Source organism: Gopherus evgoodei, unplaced genomic scaffold (genome assembly GCF_007399415.2).
Source record: "Gopherus evgoodei ecotype Sinaloan lineage unplaced genomic scaffold, rGopEvg1_v1.p scaffold_39_arrow_ctg1, whole genome shotgun sequence".
In the NCBI taxonomy this organism is placed as follows: Eukaryota; Metazoa; Chordata; order Testudines; family Testudinidae; genus Gopherus; species Gopherus evgoodei.
Window position 1 is genome coordinate 3,208,170 of NW_022060060.1, and position 20,178 is coordinate 3,228,347.

The following is a 20,178-nucleotide window of genomic DNA, read 5'->3' on the forward strand; positions in this document are numbered from 1 at the left end:
AAGAGGAAGAAGGGAAAGAGGACCCTGGAAAGGGGGAGCCAGACCCTGGGGGAGGTGGACCCAGAGCAAGGGGCAGACCTACAACCTCCAGGGGAACAGTTGAAAGAGCCTAGACAATAAAGCCAAGAGAGCAAACCAGAGGGAATGGCTGGGAAGCCCAGGAAGCTTCTGGGGGAGGATGCCCAGGGGGAGACTAAAGATACCCCACAGGGAGAGGCCCCACAGCATAGAGGCAAAGGGCCTGGCCTGGAAGCGGGGGGCCGACTCGGGGCAGGGGTCTCGGAGTCAACAACTCCAGGGAAATGGGAGGAGGAGCCTCCGGAGCCTCTGGAGTGGCCAGCCCAGCCGTGTGAATGGTGTGAGGACCTCTGGGTAAGCGTGGACCTGTGGGGTGCCCCATCCCCTACCCAATGTACCTTTTATGGGTGGGGTGTGCCGAAGCCCCAAAGGGTTGGTCCTGGGGGCTCCTCCACAGCGCAGGCGGCCCCACTGCATAGTAATATCCCGGGCCGAGGGAAGAGAGGCCGAGGGCGACCAGGACTGGCACCGGCTTAAGGGGGGAGGTATGTAGCAGGGTGCTGCGGCAGAGGCAGCTAATTAGCCCCTGCTCAGCCCACCCCAATCAGGTGAAATGGATTGGGGCTGGGGAGAAGCCTGGTGCCTGGCCTCAGAACAGGCTGCACCTGTGGGCCTGCAGGCTCAAGGGCCATAAAGGCTGGCTGGCAGCCAGAGGTAGGGGGGAAGAGAACAGCCAGAGGCATGGCAGTCTCCAGGTTGGGGTAGACTCCCGGTAAAGGTAAAGGTAAAGGTAAAGGCAAAGGCAAAGGCAAAGGCAAAGGCAAAGGCAAGGCAAAGGCAAAGGCAAAGGCAAAGGCAAAGGCAAAGGCAAAGGCGAAGACCTGTAAATAGAATCACTGGTTGTGGGAACTGTGTGTAAATAAAAAGCCACGGGTGCTGCAACCAGGAGGCTCAGAGTGCTTTTTGAGACAGCAGGGAGCTGCAGCAAGGGGGGCAGAGGAAGAGACCCGGTTACAGGGGGTCTCAACGAGATAAGTAGCCATCAAAACAGCATTTTCACCAGCTAAAGATCTGGATGGGCAGAGACCTTTGCGCCTGCAAAAGAAGCACAAAATAGTTGGCTGTGTTACAAGACTGCTCTGTAAATGCAGGATCCCTGTCTGTAATTGGCTTCCCCAGATCTGAAGAGCTCTGTGTAGCTAAACAGCATGTCTCTTTCACCAACAGAAGTTGGTCCAATAAAAGATATTTTACCTTCTCTGCCTCATCTACCTGCATGAAGATTGTTCATGATTAGACAAAGTGCAGGTGGATGGTGCTCAAGGACATGTAGTGTAGATCCAGGCCTTTGCAGGACTAATCAAATTCACCATTACAGGGTGTAAATGGTTGATTATGGACAAGCTGTGACTCAGAAGCCCAGGATTCCACTCCCAGTTCAGCTGTAGGCTCTGTGGGTGACCATTGGGAATTTCAAAGGAGCCTCAGGGCGAATGTACCAGGCCTTTGTGGCCTTCTGCTGGGACTTCAATTCCTGCACAGACACAGCCTATCAAAGCCCAGCGGGCTCAGACAAAAGGAGCGGCAGGACTTGCTGGGAGCAGAGGGGTGACAATGGGGGCTCTGCTGTGGCCGCATTTGCTGGCCCTGGGAGCGAGAGGACCTGAGAACAGTAACCCGAAGATAACAGGCGGAGGTGAAAGGACTGAGTGGGAAGAGGCAGTGGGAAGCAGCAGCCAATTAAAGGGAGCAGTACATGGTGGCTGGGAAGACGGTCCCTGGCCTGGAACCCAGAGTGGTGGGTGGCCCAGGTTCCTCCTCCGTCAAAGTGGCCAAAGTCCCAATACAGGGACAAGTCTCCTTTAGAAGCCTGAGCCAAAGGCAGGATTTAAAAGGTCCAGCAACCAGGCTGAAGACCCTGGTGAGGGCAGACAGTTCGATGGACTCTTTGCTACTCGGTAGCAAGTCTGTTTTTTCACCGTGTGACTTGACCGGAGGGCTGAGACATGGAAGACCTGCCAAGAGGGGTTAGCAACCTGGCAGGGGGGTCATGTGCAGAAAAAAGATTGCATGACCATACCCAGCCACTAGGAGGCACTCAGGAGGTGGGTGGCCCCCCTCCCAGGAGTACCAGTCCTTTGAGCCATTTTGAGAGTCTCAAACTTAATGTGTCTGGTCCTCAGCCTGGGAATTGGGGGCAATAACCCTGCCCTACCTCTCAGCCATGAGGCTAGATTCACTGATATGAGTCAGGAGAAGGGGCACAGAGGAACCTGCGAGATGCATGCTCTCAGAATCTCCTGCCATTGCTTGCCTTAGCTCACGCAGATGCCAGGAAGAAGGACCTTTGAAATAGGAGATCTGGGTGGGAATTATCTGGCAAAGAGTTGTTGGTTTTTTTGGAAATGCCAATTCAGCAAAACCAAAATTGCTTGCAAATTGGTTTGGGGTTCAATGGAACACTCAACTCAAAGCATGTTTGGTTAGAGACGTTTCAAAGATGGCCAAAGCCTCCTGTTTAACACTGTCAAACCAGAAAATTTTGGGGGGTTGAGTCCAAATGACTTCATTTTGAAATTGTAGTAAATATACACTGTAAGTGTTTAAAAGGAAAGATGGTTAAAACGGAATAAGCATGGTGAAATTATCTAAAAACAATTTTTTTTATTATCCCAGACTGAATTTCCCCCCAAATTTTTAGTTCAATTTTTTTGAGATTTCAACCCTTCATCCCGACTCATAATAGGCACAATTTCTAAATGTCAAACCTTTCCATGGGACAGGAAAGCCATCTCCTGCCCTCGTATAGTCTGGCAGACATGCACCTTGGAGTCTGCTCCTTACAACCAAGAGTCAAAGTGAATTTTCTCAGTGTAAAAAGACATAAGGGCAGTAACTCCCATGGCGCTTTGGCGAATTACACCAGCTGGGGCTATGACCTGCTTTATGTTAGAGCTGCCTCTATAACTAGGATATAATTAACTATGTTAGAATTTAGCCAGGAAATGTAGCCAAATACCATGATTAGTGACCCCAAGTACTGCGCTTGCAGCTGGGGTCAGCATTGACTCTCAGGAGACAGCACCCCGTGCAGAGCCCCCCCAAGACTCCTCCCTGTAGCATAGTGCTGGGACATGGGGGTCAGCAATGACTCAGAGAGAACAAGGCCATCTACTGAACCCCCCACTATCCTCCCAGCAACTCAGTGTCCCCCTAGGAGCTTGCTGGAACACTGGGCTCCACACTGACTCCAAGCAGAGCTCACATCCTAGTGAGTAACCCACTCCAGTCTCTGACATACAGCATCTCCTAGCAGATCCCTGGGCTCAGACTGGCTCAGAGTGGGAGACCAAGCCTGAACTATCAGGGAGAGCAGTTTTCTGTGAGAATTGCTTCATTAAATGAAGCAAATGCCAGACTTTCAGTCCATTGTGAGCACCAGAAGCACCTGCTCTAGCATGGCCACTGACTCTCCTCTCTAGTGAAATCTCTAAGCTAGCTCCTTCGCTTTGCCCCAAACAACAATTCTAATAAGGCCCATTGCAGTTTGCCAATGGGAAGGCATCATTATGTTCTTAAAAACACAGCCAGTATGAACAGTTTAACACTGACGTAGCTGCAAGTGACCTGGGGAGTGAAATACACCTGGGGGAAGAAGAGAGAGCGCAGGGAGGGTTCAAGGTTATAAGAAGCTGCAGAGAGAAAGGATACGTCAGAGCTGAAGAAGAAACTAAACAGAACAGAGAAACGATTCGCAGAAATAGAGAAATGGTCTGCTCGGATGAGCATCAAGGCACCTCCGTCCAGGTCTCCCACAGTGCCTGCTACCAGCTGCGTCAGAGGCAGGGGCAAGGACCCTGAGGTGGGCCACTCTGGGCTCATCTCCACAAGAAAGTTCACCTTAAGCTCTTTCAATCTGTGGCTGGCGTCATGTGGAGGACGAAGCCTTCTTCTGTGTGAAGAGTTGGGTCAGGGAGATGTAAAGGGCTGAAGAGAGATCTCAGGGCATGGCAGTGAGCAGGTGAGAATGGCTTAGTACCACAGCTGGGACACAAAACCAGGCACTGTGTCCAGATGTGTAGATTCATAGACTGATGGGTTTTTAATACCAGAGGAGACTAGCATTATCATCTAGTCTGATCTTCTGGATACCACAGAATGTCGAACCCAATAACTCATGTCTGACAAACTCCCGTCTTCCATAAAGGCCATCGTGACTCAATGACCTCAAAAGACAGATAACACCCTGCTTCCCTTCAGAGAGTTCCCATGACTAATCACCCTCACACTTATCATTGTGGGCTTTGTTTTTTCATTTGAATGTGTCTCCGTTTAACTCCAGGGATCTAATTCTGGATGTGGGAGAAGAGAGGGGTCTTGTGAGCTAGAGTCAGGGAGCTGGGAGCCAGGACTTCAATGCAGACTCTGGGAGCAAATGGGATTCAGTGGAGGCTGGGGGGTTCAGCACGTGTAGTTTAATTTCCCAACTCTGGGTGGGTAGTGGGGTCTGCAAAGATCACCCATTGTTCTCCCTTGGTTAATCATGAACACCCGGAATCCACTCACAGGGACCCAAACAGAGTGGATGGAGTGTGGGAACCAATCCCAGCTGACCCATTTCATCCTGGTGGGGCTCCCGTACCCTCCAGCACTGCGGGTGCCCTTGTTCCTCTTCTTCCTCCTCATCTACCTGTTGACGCTGGGCGGGAACCTGCTCATCCTGCTGGCGGTGGCCCGGGAGCGCCGGCTGCACAAGCCCATGTACTGGTTCCTCTGCCACTTGTCCTTCCTGGACATGACAGTCTCCTCGGTGGTGGTGCCCAAGGTGGTGGCCGGCTTCATGCTGGGCGGTGGGGCCATCTCCTTCCATGGCTGCATGGCCCAGCTCTTCTTCTTCCACTTCCTGGGCTGCACCGAGTGCTTCCTCTACACGGTCATGGCCTACGACCGCTTTCTGGCCATCTGCAAGCCACTGCACTACAGCGTCATTATGGACCATAGAGCCTGCCTGTGCCTGGCAGTGGGGACCTGGCTAGCGGGCTCCCTGCACTCGCTGATAGAGACTGCACTGACCTTCCGCCTGCCCTATGCCCGAGACACCCAGGTAGGCTACATCTTCTGCGATATCCCGGCTGTGCTGAAGCTGGCCTGCGGGGACACGGCACTCAACGAGCTGGTGACATTCATCGACGTGGGATTTGTGGCCATGACCTGCTTCCTGCTGATCCTGACATCCTATGTCTACATTGTCTCATCCATCCTGAGGATCCGCTCCGCCGAGGGCAGGCGTCGGGCCTTCTCCACCTGCGTGGCACATATCACAGTGGTGGTGACCTACTATGTTCCTCTGGTCTTCATCTACCTGAGACCGGGGTCCCATCACCCCATAGACAGGGTGGTGGGTGTATTCTACACCACGGTGACACCACTCCTCAACCCCCTCATCTTCACACTGAGGAACAAGGAGATGAAAGAAGCCCTGATGAGGCTGGGGGGCAGGAGACTGGCTGTGCCCTGAGCAGTGATCTATCCTGCCTTCAGCAGGAGCTGCTGGAGAACTGGACAGGAGTGAGGGACTTGGACTTGGGGGTTTCTGGACTCCTGGGTTCCAGCTTGGATCTGAAGGACTGTGGTCTGCCAGGGTGGAAGACGGGTGGCACCTGGTAAGCTTAGCAGGCATGTCGTCTGTTTATTTTTAATTATTATTGTTGTATGTTCTCTCTGTAATGCTGAACATAATAGACTGTGTGAAATCTGGCTGATCACTGGTCATTCTTGTCCTTGTCCCTGTCCCTGAGAAGGAGCAAACCCCAGGTACGGGAGTAAGCTCAGATCCATGGAGATAGTCACAATAAATTGCTAGGGGGTTTCAAGCTCCCTGGTCTAGCAGGAGAGGTACACAGATCCCCACCCAGCGAGAGGTGGCAGCTGGAAGCATTTGAGCTAAGGGGGCACCGTGAGCATACAACAAAGGGAGTAGAGGTGCAATTAAACTTGAAACTGCAATACTTAAAATGGTCTATTCTGGACTTGAATTCTATGAAAACATAATTAGTTTCTTACCTTGGCTTTCCTCCTGGCCAAACCTTTTCCATGAGGTTCCACTATTATCTCCCAAATACCCTGGAAGCTTTTCCTGGGGAGGAGCCATCTCTCACTGTGCATCTGGTCTCAGTTACTGTGCATCTGTTCAGTGCTTGTGCAGTTTTTCCCCAGATTGGGCTTGAACCCACAATCTCTGATTTAGGAAGCTAATGCCATATCCATTAGGCCACTTGCAGTGCTGGTGTAGCAAGATGATTACCCACTCATAGACTCATAGGTCAGAAGGGACCAATCTGATCATCTAGTCTGACCTCCTGCACAAGGCAGGCCACAGAACCCCACCCATCCAATTTTATAACAACCCCTATCCCAGGATCAAGTTAATGAAATCTTCAAAATTGGTTTGAAGACCTCAAGCTGCAGAGAAACCACCAGCAAGCGACCCGTGCCCCACGCTGCAGGGGAAGGCGAAAAACCTCCAGGGCCCCTGCCAATCCGCCCTGGAGGAAAATTCCTTCCCGACCCCAAATATGGCGATCAGCTAAACCCTGAGCATGTGGGCAAGAGTCACCAGCCAGCACCCAAGAAGGAATTCTCTGCAGTAACTCAGTTCCCATGCCATCCAACATCTCCCTGCAGATCACTGAGCAGACCTATCTGGTGGTGATCCAAGATCAATTGCCCAAATTAACAATCCTATCATAACATCCCCTCCATATACTTATCAAGCTTTGTCTTAAAGCCAGGAAAGTCTTGTGCCCCCACTACTTCCCTCGGAAGGCTGTTCCAGAACTTCACTCCCCTAATGGTTAGAAACCTTCATCTAATGTCAAGTCTAAACTTCCTAATATCCAGTTTATACCCATTCGTCCTCGTGCCTACATTAGTACTAAACTTAAATAATTCCTCTCCCTCCCTAACGTTAACCCCCCTGATATATTTATATAGAGCAAGCATATCCCCCCGCAGCCTTCTTTTGGCCAGGCTAAACAAGCCAAGCTCTTTGAGTCTCCTTTCATAAGGCAGCTTTTCCATTCCTCGGATCATCCTTGTAGCCCGTCTCTGAACCTGTTCCAGTTTGAATTCATCCTTCTTGAACATGGGACACCAGAACTGCACACAGTATTCCAGATGGGGTCTCACCAACGCCTTGTATAACGGTACTAACACCTCCTTATCCTTGCAGGAAATACCCCGCCTGATGCATCCCAAAATCGCATTTGCTTTTTTAACAGCCGTATCACACTGGCGACTCATAGTCATCCTGCTATCAACCAGCACCCCAAGGTCCTTCTCCTCCTCTGTCGCTTCCAACTGATGCGCCCCCAACGTATATCCAAAATTCTTATTATTAATTCCTAAATGCATAACCTTGCACTTTTCACTATTGTATTTCATCCTATTTCTATTACTCCAGTTTACAAGGTGGTTCAGATCTTCCTGAATAGTATCCCTGTCCTTCTCCGTGTTAGCAATACCCCCTAGCTTCGTGTCATCCGCAAACTTTATTAGCACATTCCCGCTCTTTGTGCCAAGGTCAGTAATAAAAAGGTTAAATAAGATCAGTCCCAAAACCGATCCTTGAGGGACTCCACTAGTGACCTCCTTCCAGCCTGACAATTCACCTTTCAATACGACCCTCTGGAGTCTCCCCTTTAACCAATTCCTTATCCAACTTACAACAGCCCAGGAGAGGGTTGTGGCTGGGGCAGGAAGGGCTTAAAAGCTGCAGCTAAAAAATCTGGGCTGATTGGGGAAGGGGCTGCAGCTGGGCCACAGCTGGCCTGTATGAAAAGGCCAGGGAAGGCTTAGAGGAAGAAGGGCCTGGCTGCTTAGAAGCTAAAGACAAGGTACCTAGAGTGGAGCAGGGCTGGGGAGCTCCAGCCTGGAAAGCCCCAGGCTGTGGCCTTGGTAAAGGTCAGGACAGGTACTGGGGCTATAGAGGAGTAGCCAGGGGTAGGCAAATGCAGCAGGTCCAAACCCCTCTTGGCCAGTGATGAATAGTGGATATTGCAATCTGCCCTAGAGAGCGGGGGCTAGAGGAGACTGGGCAGTAGTCAAAGTGGGGATAGTGGCTTGGGGGTTCCCCAGGGAGGGGATACACAGATTGGTGAGGTACTGCTAAGGGGCAGCACCCCAGTTAAATGGGCGCTGGGGTCCAGGGAGGGACACAGGGGCCAAGAGAACAGGTGGATCACTGGCCTGCAGAGGATGCTCTGGGCTGGAAAAAAAGCTAATTCCTGAGGACAACTAGTAGGAGGCGCCGCAGTGGTGAATCTGCACATCTACAGCTTGGCACAGTGGGGTCCCAGTTTCAGTTACTATGTGTCTGTACAGTGCTTAACAGTCTCTGTACTGGGCCTGGAAGGAGCTAATCCCCAGAGCCGTCAGGACAAATTGCTGTAGTTGTGAGTGGCCCTGTGATAATCCTAATCTGTTACTGTTTATCTGTGCAGTGCCTAGCACTGCAGTGTCCTGATCTCTGTTGCTCTGTGTGTCTGAGCAGTGCCCAGTGCATTGGGGTCCCCAAGCACAGTCAGTCGGGGTTTGTCTGTGCAGTGGGATCCCAGTGGCTGTCACTGTTTGTGCAGTCTCTGACCAGTGTAGTCCTGACCTGTTACTGTGTCTGTGCTGCCCCTGGGAGAACAGGGCTCCATTCCCAGCTGGGCCTCCAGGTGCAACCACCATGCACACACTGACAGTATAAATGAGATCTGTCAGGCTGATCCAGCACTGGGAGCAATGGACATAGACTCATTCAGGGAGCGTTTCACCTCTAGGTCTCCATTGCAATCCAGTAGAAGTGCAGCTACCCACTTCCACCCACTCAGGATCTGGGCTAGGGTCCTTCGGAAACAACAGACATTTCCACTTGCAAGGGGCACCCGTGCAGTCACAGCACTATGCCGTGTTACGGGAGTGCTCTGTGAAGGAGACACGCCTCTGTGAGTGCATGGCTTGTTAGCAGTGAGGCTGCTGGTAGATGGCACTCTGGAACATGTAGCAGAGTTCCTGGATTTCATAGGAGCAATGGAAGTTGTTGTAGGTGACCCATAATAAACCATTTATTCAATGACGCAAGAGATTTGGGTTTGAGATCTGCCCACATACTGGGTGAGTCACCTATGCTGGAAAGGTCAAAGGAGGGACCTAAGTCTGTTGGGCTCCTATGAAAATTCCTGACAACCTTTCTGGCCCTCAGCCTGTGAAATGGGCTAACCCTTTCCTCTCTGACAGGATGGAGAAGAGAGACACTGGTGTAAATGAGTGGGCCTTCAAGGGGATCCAGGGCAATGCAAGCACTCGGGTAGAAATTGTATCCTTCATAGTCTCCTCACTCTCCCCTAACTCTCCACTTAGCTTGTTCAGATGCCAGGAAAACTAACCTTTGACATAGAGCTGGTGGGGCTTTTTCTGGTGTTTGGTGTGAGTTTGTTTGGGTTTTTTGTTTGTTTGGATTTGTTTGTGGATTTTTGGTAGGATAATGTCTATTTTGCAAAACCAGAACTACTCCTGAAACAGTGTTGGGCTCAATAAAACACCTGACTCAAATAAAAATGTTCAAGATTGTAGAAACACCCTGTTTCAGTGTTGTCAACCCAAAAAGTTGTGGGGGTTTTGAGTCAAAACAATGCCTTGTTTAGAATTGTTAAAGGGCAAAGGTCAGTATTGACTAAAACACTTACAAATTATTAATAAGAAACATTTATTTACCCAGAGTGAACTTTATTTATTGAGATTTTTGGTTAAGAAACACTTGGCAGATTTTGCTTTTTTTGATCTGACAAATTTCAAAATGCCAGAAATTCTCCTGGGATGGAAAAACTTTTTTTCACCTAGCCGTGCTTTGAAAGAAAACCCACCAGCGTATAATCTGATAGACGTGCAGCCAAGAACCAAAGTGAATTTGCTCAATGTAAACAGACATGAGAGCATTAACTCCCAAGGCGCTTTGGTGAGTCGTGCTAGCTGGGGATACGACCTGCTTGACATTAGAGCTGCCTCTACACTCTCACTTAAACAGTTAATTACTTTCTAGTTATAGACAGGAAATGAAGGTTAAAACATCGACTTTGATCAAAATGTGCCATGAGCACTCCAGTGACCATGAGCTGGGTTCTCACCTGGGCTCACACTGACTCTCAGGAGACAGCACCCCTACAGCATCACGCCCCGAGTTATCATGCTGGGACATTGGGCCCAAAGCTGACTCAGAGGGTATGTCTACAAAGGGATAAAAGACCGATGGCTGGCCTGGGTCAGCTGACTCAGGCTCAGGCTGCAGGGGTAAATATCGCTGGGTAGATGCTTGGAGTGGGGCTGAGCTGAGAAATATATTGAGCGAATGTTTTTGTTGGTGATGGGTTTTTTAGCCCCAGAGCCCTGCAAGCCCAAGTCAGCTGACCTGAGCCAGGTGCAGATTTCTGATTCTTGTTCAGACATACCCAGAGAACAGAGTCCCACCCCTTCCCTGCAGCACAGCATCCCCTAGAACAGGCCTGCACAACTTGTAAAGTGGCGAGGGCCACATTACTCCAAAGAAAACAACTGAGGGCCGAAACCCCCCAGACCCGCAAAAACACCCCGCTCCAGCACCGCCCAGCCCTGCAGAAACAAACCCTCCTTGCCCAGTGCCACCCCACCAAAACAGCTGTGGTCCAAAAAGGAAGGTTGAAGGTGGGGAGGTGATACTTTATTTTAAATCAGCCAGGGGCTCCCAGCTGAAGAGGTGGCTGGGAGCCGTCAGGGGCAAATTAAAGGGCCCAGGGCTCCGGTGGCTGGGGGAACCCGGAGCTTTCCGGGGCTGGGGCAGGGATTTAAAGGGCCCAGAGCTCCTGCCACTGAGGGGAGCCTGAGCCCTTTAAATCCCAGCCCCAGCCCATCCGCTGGAGCTCCGGCCAGGATTCAAAGGGCTCTGGGCTGCCCGCAGTGGCAGCGAGCCGTGAGCCCTTTAAATCTCAGCCACGGCTGGGAGTCTCTGCAGGCAGCCCAGAGCCCTTTGAATCTTAGTGGGGGGAAGCAGCGGCCAGCACATCACTCCTCCTGCACCACTTCCCACAGCCCCCATTGGCCTAAAGAGGGGAACCACCAGTGGGAGCCACGATCGTTGGAACCTGTGGATGCGGCAGGTAAACAAACTGGCCCGGCCAGCCAGGGTGCTTACCCTGGCAAGCCACGCTCCAAAGGTTGCTGATCCCTGTACTATAGCCACCTGCTCTCCCTGCTTCTCCCTCTACGGCCTCCCAATGCCCATGGTTTGGAGCTCGATGGAGCTTTCCCATTGTCCACCAGAATCTACTGCAGTTTTTAAAATCAATGCGCACAATTTGTGCCCTGATCTTCCATTCCAGGTTTTCTTCTCTGTCTCTCCATAGTCTGGATTTCTAGCTCTTTGGAAATTGATTCCCTGGACAAATGCAGAGAAACCACAGAGAAAATTTGTGATGATGAACCCAGCACTGCAAAGGGGGCACTCCAGTGCAGGGAGTGGTGCAGGCAGCTCAGTAGGGGGCGCTCTTCTCTGGGCATTTGGGCTGTTTCTAGTGCTGGCATGTTTACTCCTGGAGGGATTCTGCACCACTGCACAATGCAGAATTAGGCAGAATTCATGGTTCCCCCCGCAGAATTGGGCTGCAGAGCTGCCTGGTGCAACTAGGGACCAATGGACTCTGCGGAGCCCAGCTCACAGTGAGCAGAGCGCCCAGGCTGGCTGTGCCAGAGGCAGCTCGCTCTGCTTGATCCTCATTCTCCTGGGTACCTCAGGAGACCTATCTCTGGCAAGGGGTGAGGAAGGGCAGGGCTGCACCGTGTCCCCTGGCAGGACAGTAAAGAATCTGGGGACAGTAAAGGCTCTGGGAGTGCCGGTGTCTGAGCTGGGGGCAGGAGCAGCGCCAGGGTTTCTGGCATCCTAGGCAGAATTCGGGGGGCAGCATTTTGTGCACTCCCCATGGGGCACATGGGAGCTTCCAGTTCCACTCCCTTCACGCCGCCGAGAAGGACCCTCCGCCAAAATGCCACAGGTGACAGCAGCAGTCATTGAGCTGCTCAATTGCCTGCAGCTGTTTTCCACAGCACGTCGGCAGAAGGTCCTTTGGCGGTGCAATGGGAGCGGAATCGGAAGCTCCCGTGACCCTCATGGGGAGCACACAAAATGCCACCCCCCAAATTCTGGCACCCTAGGTAACTGCCTAGGGTTGCCTAATGGAAGCGCCAGTCCTGGCTGGGGTGCCCTCTGGCTGGGCTCTGGGGGAGGGAGATGTTGGTGGCTGAGCTGGGGGTGTCCCATGGTTGGGTCCTGGGGAGAGGGGTTGCTGGTGTCTGGGCTGGGAGATGCCCCATGGCTGGGCTCTGGAGGGCGGGGGATGCCGGTGTCTGGGCCAGGAGATGCCCCATGGCTGGGCTCTGGAGGGAGGGGGATGCTGGTGTCTGGGCTGAGAGATGCCCCATGGCTGGGCTCTGGAGGGAGGGGGATGCTGGTGTCTGGGCCAGGAGATGCCCCATGGCTGGGCTCTGGGGGGAAGGAGGGTGCTGGTGTCTGGGCTGGGGGGTGTCCCATGGCTGGGTCCCGGAGGAAGAGGGATACTGGTGTCTGGGCTGGGGGGTGTCCCGTGGCTGGGTCCTGGGGGAAGGAGGGTACTGCTGTCCGGGCCAGGGGTGCCCTGCAGCTGGGCTCTGGCGGGATGGGAGTGCAGGTGATTGGGCTCTGGGGCCTCCACACAGCCCCCCTCCCCCCAACACCCCCAACCTGGAACTGCGTTGTTGTAGGGGTTTCTTTAAATCTCTACTGCTGGGGGAATCTTTTTTGCTCTTGTCTGTTTGCTGACATACCTGTTGACAGGTATTTTGAAATATATTACCAAAATAATTGAAAGGGAGTGATTATATTATGCTATTTTGACAAATGAAATATCAGAATTTTGCAGAATTTTAAAATATTATGTGCAGATTTTTTTAATTTTTTGGCACAGTATTTCCCCAGAAGTAGATGTTGGACTGTCATGCGCTGTTTTGCAGGGAGAAGGGTCAGGGGCCTGGCTCACGGGATCTACCCCAGGTTCCTTTCACTTTTTTTCTTTTATTATATTTTCATGTCAAGGCCACAAGGTTAAAACCCACATCCGAGGAGTCAGTGATAATTCTGAACAGTACGTCAGGTGCAAGGGGTGCTGCACCGACACATAGAGAGACAGCACCTGTCCCAAAGAGGTGCGATGAACTAGGAATGTTCTTAATCTTTTCTCTGAATACTGTATTGGTGCCTCAGTGTCCCCATGGCAGTTCTTAAGTATCTGGCAGAGCAAAGGGCCAGTGCACCTAAATGCCTGACACTCTGTCTCCTAGCAACTGATGGCCTGGGCCCCTCCTCTGCAAAGGTGCCAGCTGAAGGTGTTGGAGACAAAGAGGTCAGGTGACCTCCTGGCCTGGGAAAGGAGCTGAGCAGAGAGGAGGGGCTGGGGTGGGTTGTTAGTCTGGAGCTGGCTGGGGACGAGGAGTGAAGTGCAGACGTGAGGGGTCTGGCTCACTGCCTCCCAGAATGGACCCGGCTGAGGGGTCCGGTTCGCTGTATCTACAAGCTCTGTTTCAGACCCTGTTCCTGTCATCAAATAAACCTCTGTGTTATTGGCTGGCTGAGAGTCACGTCTGGGGGTGCAGGACCCTGTGGCTTCCCCAGGACCCCGCTGGGGCGGGCTCGCTGTGGAAAGTGCACGGAGGGGCAGAGGATGCTGAATGCTCCAAGGAGAGACCCAGGAGGTGAAGACGTGTGAGCTTCTTGCCCTGAACAAGTCTGCTCCAAGGGAGAGGAGGCTCCCCAACGTCCTGACTGGCTTTGTGGGAAGCAGTTCCAGATCATCGCCCAATGACTCCGTGACAAGAGGTTACAACAGAAAACGGGGGGTGGGGAGGAGAAAAGAATAATTTTTACCATAGTCTCTCAAGTGGGGAACTCAGCACCAAAGAGATGACATCATTCGCATAACATCCTGCCTGGCCCACATAAGCCCTGGCATTAATGTATTCACTTCCTGCCTCACCCGAAGCCTGGGTAACTTGATTGACTTCATGTGTCACCTGAACCCTAGTGTCACCCAACAGCCCTGCCTCAGTCCAAGCAGAATTCCTTTGACCTTTTCCCTAACGCTAACCCTAGGCTAACACCAGTGTCCTCCTCCCTCATCCTGGGACAACTCCACTGATGTCCATCCGAACCCCAACCCTGGATTAGTTCCTGCGACCTCCTCCCCAGTTGGGATCAGGATCGCTGGGTAAGGGGGCACAAGCAAACAACATGCATTTTAATGCAGCTGAACATATGCACGTACATCTAGAAAACAAGAATCATTCCTGTGCTTATAGCATGGCGGTCTCTCTCCTGGGGAGCCGTTACTCTGAAAAACATTTGGGGTCATGGTGGCGAATCAGCTGAACGTAAGCTCCCAGTGCGATGCTGGGGCCAGAAGAGCTAATGCGACCCTGGGATTTATAAAGGAGGAATCTCGAGTATGAGCATAGAGGTGATTTTACCTCCCTGTTTGGCACTGGTGTGACTGCTGGTGGTACACTGTGTCCAGTTCTGGTGTCCACAATTCCAGACAAGGGCTGATAAATTGGAGAGGAATCAGAGAAGACCCATGAAAATAACAGAAGGATTAGAAAACCTGCTATATAATGATAGGGTTAAAGAGCTATGTAGATCTGTATAATAAGGCTGAGATTTTCAAAGTCCTCTACAAGGTTTGGGTCTCCAGCTCCTATCAATTTTGATGCAGGCTGAGTGTGCATATCCCTCAGGTAGCTTTGAAAATATCAGCCTTACAGTATGCAAAGACAGCCCTATATTTTTAGGAGCATTTCTATGACTTGTAGAGATCCACATAGATAGATGGGGGTTGCGTGGGGATGGGGAGAGACAGAGAGGTTCACAAGAGCCACGAAGCCGCCATGCAGATGTGTTTGTCAATGTATTTCTAGGTAAACCCACATGCTACTCCTGCAGCTGCCGCACTGCATCAACATGCGGGCGTTTGACCCCCTCTCAGTTTTCTCAGTGCCGCTTTCACCTCCTTGTTCCTCAATGTGTAGATGGCCGGGTTCAGCATGGGCATAACCACATTGCCAGAGATCTGCACAGGGGTCACCAGCCTTTTGCTTAGCTGGGGCTGCGTGTAGACCAGGGCACAGGGCCCAACGAACAGCGTCACCACCGCCAGATGCGAGGCGCAAGTGGAGCCTGCTTTGCGCCGCCCTTCGGCCGAGTTCATCTTCAGGACAGAGTAGATGATCCTGACGTAGGAGGCGAGGAGGAGGAGGAAGCAGGTCATAGGCACCACCCCAATATTGGTGAAGCTCACTGTCTTGACGACATACGTGTCTGCACAGGCCAGCTTGACCACTGGGAAGATGTCGCAGAAGAAATACTCCACCACGTTGGACCCACAGTAGGGCAGTGTGAAGGTCAGGCTGGTGAGGATGGTGGCGTGGTAGGAGCTGGCGATCCAGGTGCCAGCGGCCAGGAGGGCGCACACTCTGAGGTTCATGATGAGCAGATAGCGCAGTGGGTGGCAGATGGCCACATACCGGTCGTAGACCATGACAGTGAAGAGCAGGCACTCGGTGCTGCCCAGAAAGTGATTGAAGAAGACCTGGGACATGCACCCGCCCAGAGAGATGGTTCTTCTCTTCGCCCAGAGGTTGGCCAGAAATTTAGGGGTGCTGACGGAAGAGAATCCAAGGTCTGCGATGGAGAGATTGCAGAGGAAGAAGTACATTGGGGTGTGCAGGTGGGCATCAGTGAGGATGGCTGAGAAGATGAGCAGGTTACCCAGCAGAGTGCAGAGGTAGAAGGCTAAGAAAGTGACGAAGAGGCTGGTCTGGAGACCATTGGTTTTGGGGATCCCTAAGAGGATGAAATGAGTCACCATAGTGTGGTTGACCTGCCCCACGAGGGACTCATTTCTGGTGATGAGGAGAGAAATAATGCCAGTGAGTTACTGAAACAAACAGACTTGTCATCCTAGAGCTGCAATGCTCAGCCTTCCTTCCACTGCCCCCATGACTCACTGTCATTAGGAGTGGTGTCTGTTTCTATCATTGTAATGCCACTTGGAGTCAGGGTCTCCCTGGGTTAGCATTGAATGTAGAGAGAGAAACTGTCTGCCTTGATCATCTTACAGTCCAGAAATGAACAGACAAAGGGGACATCTATTCTATTGTAAGCAGAGTCAGGATGAGCGCTACCCTGACATCTGGTGGTGAATTGTAGGGAATGTGGAAAGAATTCCAAGAATTTCAAAGAATGGGGAAAGATTTGCATTGGCATCCACCCTCCACTTAGCATAAGCCCACAGCAGACTGGGATGGTTATTTTAACAGCTCTGGGATCCCCAATTTCTTTGTTATTGGGGCAGGGGAAAAAAAAGTTTGCCACCCTGATTGTGTGAATGGGGAGCTGTGGGACTGCTTTGTGACAGAGATGATTCAACCTCAGTTGGGTGGTACTTGCTAAACATGGGACATGGGTTCCAAAACCCCATGAAGGGAAAGAGATTGGGCCCTGATGTGTGTACTGGATGATGGGCCCCTTGTGAGGGCCTGGCACACCAATTGCACATCCTCCTCTCTCTGCTGTGGAATGTCAGAGTTGATTTTTTATTCCCTTAAGAATCCAGATATAGGTTACTGAACTGAACTCACTTTTGGCTAATGGTGCACTAGGACTCCCCTACTATGAGCTGAAATTACTGAGCTGAGAGCACTGAGTACTGTGCTAACTAGTGGGGGAGCCTGAAGCTATACTGTGGAACAGAGCAGCTGGTGGAGTGGAGCAGTTTGTGGGGACAGCTGGTGGAGTAGAGCGGCTGGCAGAGTGGAGTAGCTGTGGGACAGATGGAGCGGCCCATAGAGCGAGCAGAGCTGAGCAGTTTGCAGGGACAACTGGAGCAGCTCACGGGACAGCTGGTGGAGCAGAGCAGCTGGTGGAGTGGAGCAGTTTCTGAGGACGGCTGGAGGAGCAGAGTGGAGCGGCTGGTAAAGCGGAGCAGTTTGTGGAGAAGGTGGGAGCAGAACCCACGGAGAGGCAGGGCAGTTGGCCCCGGACCACGTAAGGTGCCCCTTTCTACCCAGGCTGGGGGGAGGGACCTCTGCAGATAGACTCTCGAACTTTGGGGCTGCACTGACCCAGGACAGAGACTTTTGGATTGTGGGACTTTTGGGACTGTGGGTGATTTGGGGGTTGCTGGACTCAAGAGCCCAGGAAAGAGGACACAGCCCAATTTCCTGGGGTGGGTCTTTGCTCACGGTTTGGTCTATGAACTCTAGTTGAGGTGTTTTCCCAATTTAGTGTTTGTTGTTTATCTCATGTATTAAACCTTTTCTGCTACACCGAGACTCTGTGCTTGCGAGAGGGGAAGCAATGCCTCTTTGAGGCGCCTAGGGGTGTGTGTAAGATTTTCCCAGGTCACTGGGTGGGGGCTCGAGCTGGTTTGGTATTGGGTTATTGAAACGGAACCCCTGGACACTGAACCCGGCCCTTGTTGCTGCCAACTCAGAGGGGCAGAAGGGTTACTCTATTCTATTCTAGTTTCTTCTCTCCTCTCCTGTCCTCTTCCATTTTCTTCAATTCTATTCCATTTGGGCCTTCACTCCACTCTGATCACCATGGTTCATTAGAGACATCTCATTCTATCTAACATTTGTCATATGTGGTTTGTTCTCTCTCCTCCTCTCCGCAGAGAGATGGCCCTCTGTGCAGTGCAGTGCCTTCTTTGGGTAGAGTTTCATTTTTTATAAGAGCACACAGTGCTGCATGTTTCTGTTAAGGAAGAGGATGAGGATGGAACATTCAAACCAATGAATGTGGAGAAGAATTGCCCCAGCTTTGTTAATGATTGTTTGAGGGATTTTTTATTGGGGTTAGAGAGAGAAGGAAAAGGAAAGGACATGGGGAATAGACACATGCAGAGGTGCTGGAACTTGGAGGGCTCTGTGGATAACCTGGTAGAGGGATTTTTAAGGTGATAGTTGAAGGACAATAACAAAGTGTCTGTTTATGTTTTGCCAGGGAGTTTGCCCCCTGCAGGAGAGGCTGGGCTGAAGGGGAGACGCTGGTGGGTTGGGGCTGTAACACACGGGGAGAGGGAGATAAAGGATAGCTACACAACAGACAGACAGACTGGCAGGCAGGCACACAGAGAAGGACGGACGGCTGGATCGATTTCTCTCTACAGAAAATATCGGGATGACATCTTCCTCGGAGTGAGACAGAGCCTGGCAGATTCAGAGAGAGGCAGAGACTGAGGGACCGAGTGAGAAGAACTTTACCAAAGGAGGAGTCTTACACTGGCTGCATTGGGAGGGACCGCTCCAGCTGGCTGGTATTCTTCCTTTCTGTCCACGGCCCTGACTCCTCTGTAGCACCATCCAGCTTTCTTATCCCAAACAGCCCATCGCCCAGGAGAGGTGCACAGCCAGGGCTCTTGGTATCCAGCCCGGAAACCTAGTCCACTCCGAAGCTAGCGAGGGCTGCCACAGCGTATTGCCTCACAGCTTCCAGCCTCCTTACGGCTCTCCCTGGTCTTTAAATCCCCTTTGGGCCCATCGGGACCAGGGCCCAGAATCACTGCCAGGCTCCCAGGCTGAGACCTCGGCGGAGTCGCCAATTAACAGAGATTCTGCATATTTTTTGACAACACTCATAGACCCCTGGGACCAGGTCTTCTGCTGGCATCAATAAGTGTAGCGCCATTGAACTGAGAGGGCCAGATCTCCAGCTCCACCGGACTCCAGATTCTGCTCTTGCTCCCCCGACCTGATTCCTGGGGAACTCCATTGGATTCTCTGGGGCTGTTTCCCCTCTTAGCCGCACGCACTGATGTAAATCAGAGTAACTCCACTGGAATCAAAGGAGCTGTGTAGATTTCTACCAGCTGAGAATCTGACCCCGACATTGTTTGGCGGAGGGGGGACATTCATGCTCATCTAGGCTCTCCTACCATGTGACACAAGCCAGGGAATTCCCCCCAGGGGTGTGAAATAGGAGTAAGCTGTGCCAGACATGCAGCTGGAGGCCTCTGAAGCCAACAGAGCTTTGGCCTTGGTTTGTGTCCCCCGATCTTCCCCTGCCCCTTCGCTGCGTCTCAGTGCACAGGGATGTATTCGTGCCCTTGTGTGGTTATGTGTGAGGGTGAAATTCACCGCTGTGCAGACAGAGGGCAGCATATGCCCTGGGCACCACTTCTCGTCACTTTTCACAGTACAGAAGAGACTCCAAAAAGGACATTGTGTCATTTTTGTCAGTACAGTAACCTCCCTACCACCACCAACAACAACAACAACTCTAAGACGATCATGGCACCGTTGTACTGGGTGCAGTGTGAGATAGATGTTGCTTTTGATAACCCAAACATAGGAAGGGTTATCAACACCATTCCTCCTCTTGTCATTGGGATGAAGGTTGCGCTGCGTCTTTCTGGGCCTCTTTGAATAATCCCATCCCTTTGAATAATCAGGGTTCAGAAGAAAGGGTCTTCAGCTGATTATAGCTCATTTACATTAACAAAACCTGCTCCCTCACTAGCCATGTAAGTGGAATAGACACAAGCCTCATCTTGCACCTCTACTATGCATCTAGGCGGAGAGGTTGGTGGTGGTTAGCTACATCAGTGGGAAGCAGGGCCACCCAGAGGATTCAGGGGGCCCGGGGTCTTCAGTGGCGGAGGTCCCCTGCCACCGAATTGCTGCCAAAGACCCGGCACTTCGGTGATGGGTCCTGGGGCGGAAGGACCCCCTGTCGTGGGTCTTCGGGGCACTTCAGCAGTGGGTCCAAGGGCGGAAGGACCCCCGGCAGCCGAATTGCCACCGAAGACCCGGAGCAGAAGAAGCTCCGGGGGCCCAGGCCCCGTGAGAGTTTTCCAGGGGCCCCAGGACAAGTGAAGGACCCCGCTTCAGGGGCCCCAAAAAACTCTTGTGGGGGCCTCTGCGGGGCCTGGGGCAAATTGCCCCACTTGCTCCCCCACCCCCCCTCTGGGTGGCCCTAGTGGGAAGCTGTATAGTGTAGACCGGAGGTTCTCAAACTTCATTGCACCACGACTCCCTTCTGACAAAAAAAATTACAATATG

The 20,178-nt window shown here is 52.0% G+C and overlaps 2 protein-coding genes across 2 annotated transcripts; one reads left to right on the forward strand and one right to left on the reverse strand.

The window, feature by feature from the left end:
• The first annotated feature begins 4,603 nt into the window (after positions 1-4,603).
• Positions 4,604-6,360, forward strand: LOC115642321 (olfactory receptor 10G6-like). The gene is made up of 2 exons (XM_030545774.1): positions 4,604-5,505; positions 6,333-6,360. The coding sequence occupies exons 1-2, from the start codon at positions 4,604-4,606 to the stop codon at positions 6,358-6,360; spliced, it is 930 nt and encodes a 309-aa protein (XP_030401634.1).
• Positions 6,361-15,071: 8,711 nt separating this feature from the next.
• On the reverse strand, positions 15,072-15,998 carry LOC115642302 (putative olfactory receptor 10D3). Its single transcript, XM_030545734.1, has one exon. The coding sequence runs from the start codon at positions 15,981-15,983 to the stop codon at positions 15,072-15,074; it is 912 nt and encodes a 303-aa protein (XP_030401594.1). The 5' UTR covers positions 15,984-15,998.
• Between the last annotated feature and the right edge of the window lie 4,180 nt (positions 15,999-20,178).